General features: G+C 44.4%; 1 protein-coding gene across 1 annotated transcript; it reads right to left on the bottom strand.

The window, feature by feature from the left end:
* Positions 1-4,550: 4,550 nt before the first annotated feature.
* Positions 4,551-14,824, bottom strand: LOC311589813 (speckle-type POZ protein-like; the record flags this gene model as incomplete). Its single annotated transcript, XM_084768470.1, has 2 exons — positions 4,551-4,839; positions 14,028-14,824. The coding sequence occupies 2 exons, from the start codon at positions 14,822-14,824 to the stop codon at positions 4,551-4,553; spliced, it is 1,086 nt and encodes a 361-aa protein (XP_084624596.1).
* Between the last annotated feature and the right edge of the window lie 638 nt (positions 14,825-15,462).

Here is a 15,462-nt window from a genome sequence, read left to right as displayed (position 1 = left end):
ACCATAAGTAGAGGCAAGTTTGTTTAAACTTTACATAAACCTAAGTAGGAATGAAGCTACCTAGAGATGTCTGAATTTACTCTGTTTCTTAGAATGAAAGACAGACAAAATTGTTGTCCTGAACTCACTATGAACTAAGAGATAGCTGGATAATGTATAGTTAGGTCAGCGCTAATTGGTAAGTCGTACATTGTTGTAACCTTTAGGCCTTGTCACTCTGAACTCACTGTGACCTTATGATATAAATACTTAGATAAGAAATGTTTAGATTCAAAACATGTAACCTGTAGTATTTTAGAATTCATCTGTTTTCATGATTAATTGCCTTTCTTCGACTATGAGGTAAAACCCTTTTCTCGGACATATAAGTATGGTCATCTACAATAAACGGTGCTAAAATTGGGAGGCTTAACTTCAGTTGAAGTTAAGATGCCTGACTTCATCCACGTTTTCTCTTGAAAGTGTGTGTGTAAGTGGTTTGTTTTCTATCTCTTTCTTATTTCTTATTTCCCTGTATATTTACAAATAAGTTAGCAGACTCAGGGCATTAGCACTCTATGGCTAATAAGCCCAAATTTACATTAGCTAACTGGAGATCTCCACCGGGAGGCCTATCTATAGATCAAAGAGCCTCCTTTTATGACCCTCCTGATGTCTCTAGCCAGAAGCCACTTTTATAGCCCAGCCATAGGAAAACTGTGGTCAGCTTAAAATCTCCTCCTCAGTCTCAGTACAGCCAGTCCTTAGAGAAGAAACCTTGGGCTCCTTTTCTTCTTCCCTCTTTCAATCCTGATCAGTTGCCTGAGCCATCAGCTCTGACCACCCAAGAGATAAAGTGAACTGGAAGGGCATATGCATCCAGCCCCAGAGACCTGACCCTGGACCTCTTCAGAGCAGCAGCTTCGAGTTAACAGCAGAAAATCTTTTTTGTATAAAAGACATAAAAGCATTTATGAGACAAGGTGCACAGATGAAGGTTAGCAGTAGGATATACAAAAAAAGTGACAGTGGGAACTAAAGATGTCAACCACGGGGACCGACTGAACAATCCTTCACACCAGCTGTTTGATTCTTCTCTTTTGTGTTCCTTCCTAAGGAGGTTGATTTTAACTTTTACCAAGGGGTTTCTAATTACATCTTAATGACTGGCATAGAGGCAGCTTTGTTGCCCTAAGGCATTGTTAGTCCATCCTCCTTGAGGAACAGCAAGTGTAAAGCCCGCATGTTCTGCAGAACTCTTTCATCTAAAGAATCTACTTGATGTTCTAGAAAAAATGATGGCTGGATTTATTTGGTCCAAGTACACAGACACACACAGACACACAAAACAAACAAACACACAGACACAGACACAGACACAGACACAGACACACACACACACACACACACACACACACACACACACACACACACACTCCACAACACATTACAGAACAGCCAGGGCTTTGTGTCCGCACTATAGCCCAGCTAGCCTATCATTGTAGTCCTAGAATATTCCATCACAGCTGAAGCAGAAGCTCTGAGCCCCTGCTCAGGGGTTCTGCTCAGTCCAATCATGACACGTTTCCCCAAAGAACCCGGTTGTGCTGTGTTTTGGGAAGCCCCTAAGTTGACTCTCAATTTCCAACCTATGAGACAAAAATGAAACAATTTCAGCAAGAAGGCACATGTTAGGTAGAACACACCAGGCTCCAGGGCTGCCCACTTGGAGATCATTCCAATTTCTTCCAGATGTTTGAAATCCGGAGCCACCAGGCAGACTTTCCCCAGACTCAGTGGAAATGCAGCGGCAATGCTCGGGTCTACCTGGGAGTCACTGGTAACAACACAAGTGGTTGCTTCTAGAAGAAAGATGTAGGTCACAGCTAAGTAGGTGCTGAGATTGCTTCAGGTGCTTGAGATGAGGCTCCAGGAGAGGACTCTGTGAGGAAAGCAGGTGGCTAAGATGGCCTTGTGAGACATGAATTCCTGGCCATTTACCAACAGTCTGTAGTGTGTGAAGCAGGAAGTCTCCCACAGCTCCCCTAGGTCATCTGTCAATGTGTACCTTGGAACCTTGGTTGTAGATGTCATGTTCTCTCCAGAAATGCTGTGGGAGTCTTGAGCCATATCTACCACGCATAGGAGGGTGAGGTGGTCCTCAGGGAGAAGGCGATCTGCCTTGGACAAGAGGAGATATCTTTGGATGGACATTTTGAAATCTCAGGTGTTGCCCTGCAGGAACCTAAAGACAGTTCTGCTTCTCAGTCCTGGGCATTTCTCTGCTTAGGGACATGTGATCCAAAAGTGGAACTACACTCAAGCTGGGCCCTTAGGACATCCGAGTCACACGAGGTAGACTGATGGGCAGTCTTTGCTTTTTTCATCAATCCCATTGGGGATGTCCTCTCAAACAAGGTATCAGTTCATGAGTGGCTCCCGGTGAGAAAGTCCCACTTCAAATGGCTTCCTGCAATCCCTCCAGGCAAAAAGAAAAGTTTCTGACAGCCCAAGTGTAGGAAAATTTCTGGACAGTGATCTCTCTGGGGCCAGAGCTCTTGGCTGCTTGGTTTCTTGACATTTCTATCGGTGGTACTTTGAAGTTTAAATCTAGATATGATTTCTCTTTAACTTGTAGGACACAATTACAGGTCCTTTTCAGAATTTTAGTGTCTGCTCTATGCTCTGCTTCCACACTGAGAATAGGGAGGTGGGTCTCTCTGTGATTGTCTTTTTTATTTATTCATTTTTATTCACTTTACATCCAGATTGTGGCATACTCCTTTGTCTTCTCCTGGTCTCCCTCTCCCTACCTCCCTTTCTTCCCCTTCACCCACCCCGAATCTTTAGAAAGGGGGAGCCCTCCTTTCATGCCATATGACCCCAGCCTACCATGTCTCATCTGGACAGTCTGTATTCTCTTTTTTAAAAAACTTTTATTTTATTAATTTATTCATATTACATCTCAGTGGTTATCCCATACCTTGTATCCTCCCATTTCTCCCTCCCTCCCATTTTCCTTTTACTCCCCTACCCTATGACTGTGACTGAGGGGGACTTCATCCCCCTTTATATGCTCATAGGGTATCAATTCTCTTCTTGGTAGTCTGCTATTTTTCCTCTGAGTGCCACCAGGTCTCGCCATCCAGGGGACATGGACAAAATGAGGCACCAGAGTACGTGTGAAAGTCAGACCCCACTCTCCACTCAACTGTGGAGAATGTCCTGTCCATTGGCTAAATCTGGTTATGGGTTTGAAGTTTATGGCCTGTATTGTCCTTGGCTGGTGCCTTAGTTTGAGCAGGACCCCTCGGCCAAAATCTGCCTATCTTAATGTTCTTCCCGAAGGTTTCTAGGACCCTCTGGATCCTTCTACTTTGCCATTTTCCCATGCTTCTCTCATCTAGAATCCCAATAGGATGTCTTCCCCTCTGTCCCAGTTTCTTGGTAAGTGAAGACTTTCAAGACCCAGCTATTCCACTCCTTGGAATATACCCAGAAGATGCTCCAGCACAAAACAAGAAACCTTGTTCAATCATGTTCATAGCAGCCTTATTCATAGTAGCCAGATCATGGAAACAGCCTAAGTGTCCCTCAGTAAAAGAATGGATAAAGAAACTGTGGTACATTTACACTATGGAATACTACTCAGCAATTAAAAACAAGGATGTCCCCAAATTTGTGGACAAATGGATTGATTTACAGATGATCATAATGAGTGAGTTAACCCAGAAGCAGAAAGAATCAAATGGTATATACTCTCTTATATCTGCATACTAGCCCAAGGGGCATTTCCCAGGAACAAGTATTTCTAACCTTAGGGTAGATAGTACTCTACAATCATTCACAAGAGAGCAGAGCTGGAAGGACTAAATTTGACTTCTCTGAACATAAATGCTTCAGGAACCCACAAGAGATTTCATGATTTTTATTCAGTTCACATTTCATATGTAAGGCTCTGTCTACAGAGATGTATGTGCCCATGCACACCAGGAAGTGTCTCAGATCCCTGGATGTCCAGTCACAAATGGATGAAAATCCCTGTGTGTGCAGGGAACAGTCCATGTGTCCTCTGCAAGAGCACCATTGCTTTTGCCACCTGAGTTATCTCTCCAGTCCCCACACACTGAGTTATGGGAGGTGGGGACAAGTCTTTGTCTTTTGCTACCCCTTTGAGTAGATGTTAATGTTTGTTTTCTCCTTTGACCCGACACCTTGGTCATGTGTTCTGCTCAGTGGAATCAAAACAGGTCCCCCGACACCTCCTAAAACCATCTCTCTGTATTGTGTTTCCTGCAAGCACCTAAGTTGACTCAGTCTTCAAGTCAGGGGACAAAATGAAACAATTCCAGCAAGAAGGCAGATGTTAGGTAGAGCACAGCAGAGCCCAGGGCTACCCACATGGCAATCATTTCTACTTCTTCCAGATGTTTGAAATACTGAGCCACCAGGCTGTCTTTCCCCAGATCCACTGTAAATGCACCAGCAATGCCTTGGTGTACCTGGAGGTCACTGGTCACAGCACTGTCTACCCTTGAGGAAGACAGGGCTAGGTCACATCTAACCAGGAGCTAGGATCTCTTCAGGCGTTTGAGAGGGGGCTCCAGCCAAGGACCCTGTGCAGAAGCCAGGGAATGGAATGCTTCAGCCAGCAAGTGGGGATGGGCTTCCCCCATTTCCTTCCACCCTGAGGTCTCAGAGACCTCGGAAGCATGACCTGTAATGAAACCCAGGGCCTGCATTTTCAGCTCTTGTGCACTGTGGAGGTCAGCCAGGAAGAGAGTGTGAGCAGCATTGTCCACTGAGAGGTCCCTGCAGAGGGCGTCCTCACACATGGCCTTCAACTGCTCCAGGCCATACCTGTCAGCAGCTGCCAGCACATCAGGGGCCAAGCTGTGGAGGTTTGGGGCCTTCCCCGTGTAAATGAATCCCATCATCTCCTTGAAGACTTGAGGCTCCATGTCCTGGATCTCAATTCGGTCCTTTTGCTTCTCCTTCATGTCATGTTCAAACATGGCTCTGAAAACTGGAGAGCGAGCCCCTAAGATGGCCTTGTGAGCCCGGAATTCATGACCAGCTACCAACAGGCTGCAGTCTGTGAGGCGGGAAGTCTCCCACAGCTCCCCTAGGTCAGCAGTCAATGTGCACCTTGGAACCTTTATCGCAGGTGTCCAGTCTTCTTCAGAAATGCTATAGGTGTCTTGGACCATGGTCACATTGCAGAGCAGGGTGAGGTTGTTCTCTGGGAGAAGGTCTTCTGCCAGGGCCAAAAGGAAATCTTGAAGGATGAACATTTTGCATCCCCAGTTGTCGCCAGGAAGGAACTTGAAGACTTGTGGGCTACTCTTTCCCAGAGTTTTGTCTCCTTCCGCATTTATAATCCAAAACTGGAACTTTGCCCAAACTGGGGTCTTCAGACTCCTGAGCAGCACCAGGTAAACTGACACGTAATCTTTGCTTTCTATGTCAATGCCTTTGGGGTGAACTCTCAAACACCATTTCAGGTTGTCATTGGCTCCTGATGAGAAAGTCCCACTGAAAATGGGGTCTGGCATTCCCTCCAGGCAATAGGAGAAGTTGTGGATGGTCCACCTGTAGGAAATCTCCTGTACAGCAATATGTGTGTAGCCCCGGGTCTCGACTGCCTGGTCCCCTGACATTTCTACTGGAGACAGTTTGAGGTTCAATTTCTATCCAAAGCGAAGAATTAAGATATGGTTTCTCTTCTTCCTGTAGGACATAAGAACAAAAACTTTTCAGAATTTTAGTGTCTCACCTCCACTCTGTTCCCCACTTGCTGAGACTGGAAAGTTGTGTGTCTCTGTAATTATCTACCCAGATTTCAATATTAATTTCAGACAAGACCGTCAGGGCCCCTAGTGACTCTTACATTACTCCATTTCTTTCTCTGTACTGAATTAGATCAATTGGTAACTAGTTTTGCCTATAATACACAACTTTTTAAGTGTTTGGGAAATTTTTATACATTCTGTTAAAAAATTTATGTATATTTAAATATTTTTCACTTGATAACTCAATTGTAGCCCCCTCCCTCATTTACTCCAGGCATCATCTTTGCCCCTCGATTTCCCTATCCAAGTCCTCAGAGAGGGGGAGCCCTTCTCCCCTACCAACTGACCCCAGCCTATCAGGTCTCCTCAGGTCTACCTACATCCTCTTCCTCTGCAGCATGGTAAAGCACCCGGCCACAGGAAAGTCACCTAAGTGCAGGCAACAGAGTCCATGGCAGGAACAGCCCCAGCTCTACTTATTATGGGCCCCATATTGAGATGGAGATGCCAATAGGCTACCTCTGAGTGGGGTGCCTGGCTTTTCTCCATGCATGGTCCTTCTTTGGTGCACAGGAATCTGCAGGGACCATGGGCCCAGATTTCTTGACTCTGTTAGTCTTTTATAGAGGTCCTGTCCCATATGGGTCCTTCTATCCCCAACTCCTCCGTAGCACTCCCTGTACTCTGCCCTAAGTTGGGCTGTGAGACTGAGCTTCTGCTTTGATCTCCTGATGGGTAGAGCCAGGGAAACAATGCTCTGCACAATAGCCACAAAAACCATAAAGAATCTTGATTTAACTCTTACCAAGGAACTAAAAGACTTGTATGAAAAAAAAAACCCATAAATCTCTGAAGAAAGAGACTGAAGAAGATATGAGAAGATGGAAAGATCTTCCATGGTTGAATATACGTAGGATTAACCAAGAAACAATGGCCATCTTACCAGACCAACCCACATATTTAATGCAGTTCCCATTAAATGCCAACACAATTCTTTCCAGCTCCTGAAAAACCAGCTCCTAATTTCATTTGGGACAACAAAAATCCAGAATAGCTAAGACAATCCTGAACATGAAAACGTCTTCTGGAGGGATTGTTGTCCCTGACCTCAAGATGTACTATAGAGCAACAGTGATAAAAAGTGCATGGTACTGGCATAAACACAGACAAGTGGATCAATGGAATCCAATCAAAGATCCAGAAATACACTTACACATGTAATTTTTGAGGAAGAAGGCAAACCATACAATAGAAAAAAGAAAGCACCTTCAATGAATTGTGCTGCTCTAGTGCCTGTCTACATGTCAAAAAATGCAAACAGTTATATTCCATGATATTGGATTCAATGTGATCCCTGAGATGGTGAACTAGAAAATCCTGTCTGAGATCCCATTTTGGTCCCTGAGATTGTGAACTGTTTATACTGCCTTTGATCCCATTGTGACCCCTGAGATTGTGAACTATAAAAACACAGGATTTAATAAAGTGAACCCTAGGTCAATGGCTGGAGCAAGCAAGCAGGTGACAGGGATTTAATGTAGGCAAGGCTTTGAGTAGAGGAACACTTAAGATAACTTTCAGGATAACAGGATCTTGGGAATTTAGCTGGAGCCCCTTGGCCTCTGGAAGCTTTTGGACTTGGGTTTTTAGGTATTTTCTTCCTGGGCAGTCAGCTGAGCTAATGAGACTTTGGGACCTTTTCCATTAGGAGGTGAGGTGAGCAGGAAGGTCAGCTGACTGCTTTCTCTGCCTCTCTGAGCTAGCAGGTTTTTTACCACAGCATCTGTCTCCTGTGTCTTTATTGGTAAATTAGAGTGATCTGGGAATTTCAATGAAACCATCCTAGGTACATATTTATTACAATGCACAAAACTCAAGTCCAAGAGGACAAAAGACATTAACATAAAACGAGGAACACTAAATCTATTAGAAGAGATGGTGTGGAAGATCCTTGAACTCTTTGGCACAGGAGACAACTTCCTGAAGAGACACCAACAGCTCAGACTCTAAGAGCAACAATTAATAAGTGAGACATCATTAAATTGAAAAGTTCCTATGAGACAGAGACAACTGCCCCCCCCCCAAAAAAAAACTATAGCTTACTGTCTGAGAAAAGATCTTTACATACTCTACATCCAACAGAGGGCTAATATGCAGTCCATATAAGGAACTCAAGAAATTAAACACCAACAAAGCAAATAATCCCAGTAAAATATTGGGTAAAGGGCTGAACAGAAAACTCTCAATGAAAAAATATAAAATTTCTAAGAAGCACTTAACGAAAGGCTCAACATCCATAGCCATCAGGAAAATACAATCAATACCTCTCAGGGATTCCATCTTACATCTATCAGAATGGCTAAGACCAAAAAATCAAGACAGAGCACATGCTAGTAAGGATGCGGAGAACGGGGAACTCTCCTTCATTGCTAGTGAGTGTAAACAGGGACAACCATTTTGAAAATCATTCTGGCACTTTCTCTGCAACTTGGGAACAGCACTCCCTCAATACCCAAGTATACCACTCCTGGGCATATACACCAAAGATGCTCTACCATACAACAAGGACATTTGTTCTACAATGTTACTGGTAATGGCCAGAAATTGGACAATCCAGATTTCCCTCAACCAAAGAATGGATAGAGAAACTGTGGTCCATATACACCATGGAATTCTATTTCAGCTGTCAAAAACAAGGACATCATGAAAATTTCAGAGTAACAGAACTTAGAGAATGAAGGAAGCTAGATCAAGGGCATTAAGGAGAATGACTTACAGGCTGCAGTCAAGCTAATCCACTGACCGCTGGCTGTGCACAGAGATGCCAAGAGGCCTGTCAGCTGTTCAGTCCAGGAGGTGATGTCTCTGCTGGTCTTCAGTATACACTGCAATTCTGTAGACGCAGGCTGTAATGCCGGTGATGGACTGCACTTGCTAGCCAAGAGGGGCCAAGTGGCAAAAATCTCAAGCGTCCCTCTTCCATGCCCTTATATAGTCTTGCAGGGAAGGTGTGGCCTAATTAAAGGTGTGGTTGCCAGGCTCAAGACCTGGATTAAAAGGGTGTGGCTCCTTGTTTTGAGATATAGTGTCAACTTTGTGTCTTTGGACCTTCAAATCAGGATTCCATATGGATCTGCCTACTTGAACTGAAGCAAAATCTTTCTCACAGGCAGGCCCTCCATTCTGGGGTTTGAGTTCACTCCAGATGGACTCAAGGTTTAGCAAGAAGGGCCATCCCATGTGTATCTTCTTCCTGTAGCTAAGTCCATATGTGAAGGGATTATGTGAATTTCTACAAGCTACTCTTTCCTCTTGTGATTGTATTACAATTATCCCTGCCATGAGCTTGAAAATGGAAGGAATGTTTTACTCATCTGTCAGGGGTCTGACTGTCACATCAGGTGGGCAGGTGGAAGAGCTCACATATGGTGTCTCACAAGCAGAGCCAGAGACCTCTGAATGTGCTGTCTTCTTGGCTGTCTTTTTCCAATGCAGACTCATGGTCCCTGCATGGGTCTATGCACCTTTACTCATGGTCTTTCCTCTCTGCCTCAGATAATCATCCTTGGAATAACTATATCATCCCCATGTATGCAATAAGTGTGATATTCTAAATATCCTGGTTGGCTGAAGCTGAAGAGACCATGATAAAAACTGTCAGACTCCATTTTTTAGAAACATCCTTAAACCATCCCAAAGACCACAAACCCTGGAAAAATTCCTTGCTGGAGGGTCAAACCGATCTACACTGAGCTGCAGTCTATTTGTACTTTTATTATGTTTGATTCCATGATGTCATAACTGCCCCTTTGACATCTACATACTGCGTTACACTTTGCATGTACACCAAACACTGCCATGCACACTTTCAAGACCATCCAGATCTGTCTGTCAGCAAAATACCTTGAGTCTGAGCTGACCACCATGGTTCACCATCCTCAGCAGCCTATAAACTAATTGCGGTTTTCTTCCTTTACATATGCAATACAAATTTCCCTCAAGGATCATTGAGATCCTGGACTTGCCCCCTGCCTGAGGTCTGCAGCAGACTACCTGTGGTGGACTTCACTGCCCCACTCCTCACAGCTGCTGAGGGTCCCACAGATCTTACCATTCCAAACCATCCCCTTCTACATGACTGCTAGCCTTGGGAGTGGGACATCTCTGATTCTTCTGGCTGCTCTTGAGACCCTCTGCCTACTCCTGTGTTACCTCACCCAGTCCTGGTGTGATGGGTTAAGCCTACTCTTAGTGCATTTTGTCATGCTGTGATCAGTTGGTATCCCTGGGAGGCATACTTTGTTTGGAAGAAAAGTAGGAACAGTAGGTTTAGAGGAGAGGGGAAGTAGAGGGGGCAGAATCTGGAGAATCTGAGGGAGGGGATGCTGCAGTCGGAGTGTACTGCTTGAGAGAAGAATAAAGAAAAAGAAAAAGTAAGTTACCTCACACAAAAAGACCAGGCCAGACCGTTTTAGCACAGAATTCGCCAAGACTTGCAAAGAACAGTTAGCACCAATACTCCTCAAATAATTCCACTAAATAGCAACAGAAGGGCCATTGCCCAATCTGTTCCTGACGCCATTGTTACCCTGATACCCAATCAACATAAAGACCCAACAAAGAAAGAGAATTATAGACCAATTTTCTTTATGAAAAATTATTCAGAAGTACTCAATAAAATACTCAAAATCCAAACCCTAAATCACATCAAAGCTCATCCACCATGTTCACTTAGGCCTCATGGCAATGATGCAAGGTGGTTCAACATGCAAAAATCAATTGATTCTACTGTATAATCAAATTGAAAGATGAAAGCACACATCACCTCATTCGATGTAGAAAAGGCCTTTGACAAAATCCAACACCATTCATGAGAAACATCTTGGAGATATTAGAGACACAACAACTAAGCATAATAAAGCAGGATCCAGCAAGCCCACAGCCAGCATCAACCTACATGGGGAGACACTCAAACCAACCCCACTAAAATCAGGAACAACACAAGGTTGTCGACTCTCTCTCTACCCATAGAATACAGTACTTGACGTCTTCGAAAGAGCAATGAGAACTGAAGGAGATAAAGGGCACACAGATGGGAAAGAAGAAGTCAAAATATTCTTCTTTGCAGATGATATGACGGTAGATCTGTGAACCTAAAAATTCCACCTGGGATCTTCTACAGCTAATAATCACTTTCATCAAGTACATGGATACCGAAGTACTCTCAAAAGTCAGCAGAGCTCCCATATAAAAATGATAAACAGAATTAGAAAGAAATCCAGAAACCCACCTTTCACAATACTCTCAAGGAATATAAATTTCTTGAGCTAAATTTAGCCAAGAAATCAAAGGACTATAATATAAAAATTCAAGTCTTTGAAGAAAGAAGTTGAAGAAGATATAAGAAGATGGAAATATCCCCAATGCTCACAGATCAGGAGGATTAACCTAGTAAAAATGACCACCTTACTAAAAACAATCTACACACTGGATGCAACCCCACCAAAATGGCACCACAACTCTTCACAGATCTTCAAAGACAGTTCTCAATTTCATATGGAAACCCAACAAAACACAACAACAAAAATGATAGCTAAAACAATCCTGAGCAATAAAACTACTCCGGGATTTCTCCTCATTTCTGATTTCAAGTTGTCTTATAGGGTTACAGTAATGAAAACTGTATGGTATTGGCCTAAAGCAGACATATTGATCAATGGAATGGAACTGAAGACTGAGATATAAACCTAAATACCTATCTATGGACACCTGATTTTTCATAAATAGGCTAGAAATACATACTGGAAAAAGAGACAGAATATTTCACAAACGGTGCCAGTTTAACTTGCCTTCCTTTTTTTATGTACTGGAAAAAGGACAGACTATTTCACCAACGGTGCCATCTAACTTGTCTTCTTCCTCCTGAGCCTCCTGAGCCTAGAGGTAAAACAACAACAACAACAACAACAACAAAAACAATAACATCAAAACAACAACAATAACAAAGACAAAAAACAAAAAACAACAACAACAAAAAACCTTAAGCCTTAGTCATAATTGGAGGGTTCTGCAGCAGGGAGGTAGAAATACTTCAGCCCGGGGAAAGTGTGTAGGGGATGTGTGCACACTGCAGGTGTCTGCGCCTCTGCTTCCATTGGTTCATGCTGCAATGCTTCAACTGTGACTTAAACAGCAGGCCATTTACACAGTCTGTGTGTGTGTGTGTGTGTGTGTGTGTGTGTGTGTGTGTGTGTGAGAGAGAGAGAGAGAGAGAGAGAGAGAGAGAGAGAGAGAGAGAACACAAAACAATCAGGGCTTGGAGTAGAAAAAAGAGAAATAGGAAAGGGGAATCTTTTGTTTCATTTCTCTGACTGCTTACAGTATTCACAGAGATCCCAAATAATATTAGAACCTAAGATACCATTTTGAACTGATTATCTGACGGGAATTCTGGCCAAGTTCAATCACAAAAGTGAATAAATTTAGGGCCAATCAATGTTCTTTAAACAAGCCCCAACTGTTTGATTTACCAATGAAGACTCAGGAGCCAGATGCTGCGGTGAAAGCCTGCTAGCTCAGAGAGGCAGAGAAAGCACTCAGCTAACCTTCCTACTCAACTCATGTCCCAGAGGAAAAAGCCAAAAGCTAAAAGTCAAAATCCCCCAAAGCTCTTCTTTAGCACTCTGTCTTAAATACTCCTGAACTCAGTGCCCCTCCTTTGTGTTTAATCCCTATCAGCTGGTGCTGCTCCACATCTTGACCTAGGGTTAACTTGACTTAATCCTGTTACAGAAAGCAATTGGAGCCAGGCATGGTGGTGCAAGCCTTTTGTTTTGTTTTGTTTTTGTTTGTTTGTTTTTGAGACAGGGTTTCTCTGTGTATCCCTGGCTGTCCTGGACTCTCTTTGTAGAGCAGGCTGGCCTCAAACTCACAGCAAACCGCCTGCCTTTGCCTCCCTAGTGCTGGGATTAAAGGCTTGCACCACCAAGCCTGGTTTGGCACACGCCTTTAATCCCAGCACTTGGGAGGCAGAGGCAGGCAGATCACTGTGAGTTTGAGGCCAGCCTAGTCTACAAAGTGCCAGGACAGCCAAGGCCACACAGAAAAACCCTGTCTCAAAAAACAAAAAACATCAACCAAAACAAAACAAAAAACCCAGGAGGACCTAGAAAAGCTGTGATAGTACAGGCAGCTCTGGAGGGAGGGCAGGAGGGTGGGAGACATAGGGACAGGGAGGAGAGGGAGGGAAGGGAAATGGACAGGGAGGAGAGGAGAGGGGAAGTTCCAGTCTAATATAAAGAATGTTAATTAACTAATTAATAATAAAAATAAGGAGACTCTACAATTGATTAAATCACTTTTATTCACTTTCTATTTCATTTGCACTCTCTGTCTACAGAGATGTATGTGCCCATGCACACCAGGAAATGTCTCAGATCCCTGGATGTCCAGTCACTGATGGATGAAAACTCCTGTGTGTGCTGGGAACAGTCCACGTGTCCTCTGCAAGAGCACCATTGCTTTTGCCAACTGAGTTATCTCTACAGTCCCCACACACTGAGTTATGGTGGGAAAAAAGTCATTGCCTTTTTCTACCCATCTGAGTAAATGTTAATGTTTGTTTTCTCCTTGGTCCTGACCCCTTGGTCATGTGTTCTGCTCAGTGGAATCAAAACAGGTTCCTCAACACCTTCTAAAAACAATCTCTGTGCTGTGTTTCCTGCAAGCACCTAAATTGACTCTCAGTCCTCAAGCCAGGAGAAAACAAAACAAAACAATTCCAGCAAGAAGGCAGATGTTAGGTAGAGCACAGCAGAGTCCAGGGCTGCCCACTTGGAGACCCTTCCAACTTCTTCCAGATTTTTGAAATCCTGAGCCACCAGGCTGTCTTTCCCCAGATTCATTGTAAGTTGCTACCAACACCGGCTGTTGCTTCTAGAAGACAGGTGTAGGTGACAACTAAACAGGTGCTGGAATCACTCCAGGCTTTGTGGGGGGCCTCAGGGAAAAGATTGAAATGAAGCCAGGATCTGGAATGCTTCAGCCAGCAAGTGGGGATGGGCTTCCACCATTTCCTTCCACCCTGAGGTCTCAGAGACCTCAGAAGCATGAACTGTAATGAAATCCAGGGCCTGCCTTTTCAGCTCTTGTGCACTGTGGAGGTCAGCCAGGAAGAGAGTGTGAGCAGCATTGTCCACTGAGAGGTCCCTGCAGAGGGCGTCCTCACACATGACTTTCAATTGCTCCAGGCCATACCTGTCAGCAGCTGCCAGCACAGCAGGGGCCAAGCTGTGGAGGTTTGGGGCCTTCCCCGTGTAAATGAATCCCATCATCTCCTTGAAGACTTGAGGCTCCATGTCCTGGATCTCAATTTGGTCCTTTGGCTTCTCCTTCATGTCGTGTTCAAACATGGCGCTGAAAACCGGAGAGCGAGCGGCTAAGATGGCCTTGTGAGCCCGGAATTCGTGACCACCTACCCACAGGCTGCAGTCTGTGAAGAGGGAAGTCTCCCACAGCTCCCCTAGGTCAGCAGTCAATGTGCACCTTGGAACCTTTATTGAAGATGCGGTGTCCTGTCCGGAGATGGTGTAGGCGTCTCCGACCACACTCACCTTGCAGAAGAGAGTGAGCCTGTCGTCCGGGAGTAGCCAATGGGTATGGGACAAGAGGAAATCTCGAAGGATGAACTTTTTGAATCCCCTGTATTGACACGGCAGGAACTTTAAGATCCCTGTGCTCCTCACATCTTGGGATCTCTCTCCTTGAGCATTTATGATATAAATTCGGAAGCTTGCCCAAACTGGGCTCTTCGAACAGCGCCATTGCAGGTAAACTGACAGGTAATCTCGGCTTTCTTCATCAATCCCATCAGGGTAGAGTCTCAAACACCATTTCGGGCTGTCACTGGCTCCTGATGAAAAAGGTGGGCTTTCCATGGCTCCCCACATTCCCCCCATGCAAAAAGAGAAGTTGCTGATGGTCCACTTGTAGGAGAATTTCTGGACACTGATCCGTGTGGCGCCCGAGCTCTCGGTGGCCAGGTTCCCTGACATTTCTGCTGGCGACAAAAGAATCAAGATTTGCTTCCTCTTCAACCTGTAGGATACAATGATACATGCTTTTTAGATTTTTTTACCTTCTGTTCCCTGCTCTGTTTCCTCTTCTTTGAGACTGGAAACTTCGGCCTCTGAGATTTTCTATCTAGATTTCAGTATTAATTTCAGACAAGGCAGTCCAAGCCCGAAGTGACCCTTACATTATTCCATTTCTTTCTCTGTACTGAATTAGATCAGTTGGTAAGTTTGGCATATAATACACAACTTTTTAAGTGTTTGGAACATTTTATACATTCTGTTAAAAAATGTATGTATTTTTAAATTTTTTTCACTTGATATCCCAATTGTAGCCCCCTCCCTCATTTACTCCAGGCACCACCCTAACACCTTTGCCCCTTGATATCCCTACCAAAGTCCTCAGAGAGGAGAAGCCCTTCTCCCTTCCCAACTGACCACAGCCTATCAGGTCTCCTCAGGTCTGCCTACATCCTCTCCTTCTGCAGCATGGTAAAGCACCGGGCCACTGGAAAGTCATCTAAGTGCAGGCAAAAGAGTCCATGGCAGGAACAGCCCCAGCTCTACTTATTGTGGGCTGCATATTGAGATGGAGATGCCAATAGGCTACCTCTGAGGGG

Source organism: Acomys minous (assembly GCF_964271855.1).
Source record: "Acomys minous genome assembly, chromosome: 19".
NCBI lineage: Eukaryota > Metazoa > Chordata > Mammalia > Rodentia > Muridae > Acomys > Acomys minous.
The sequence above is the reverse complement of the archived record's forward strand: the minus strand, read 5'-3'. Positions and strand labels throughout refer to the sequence as shown.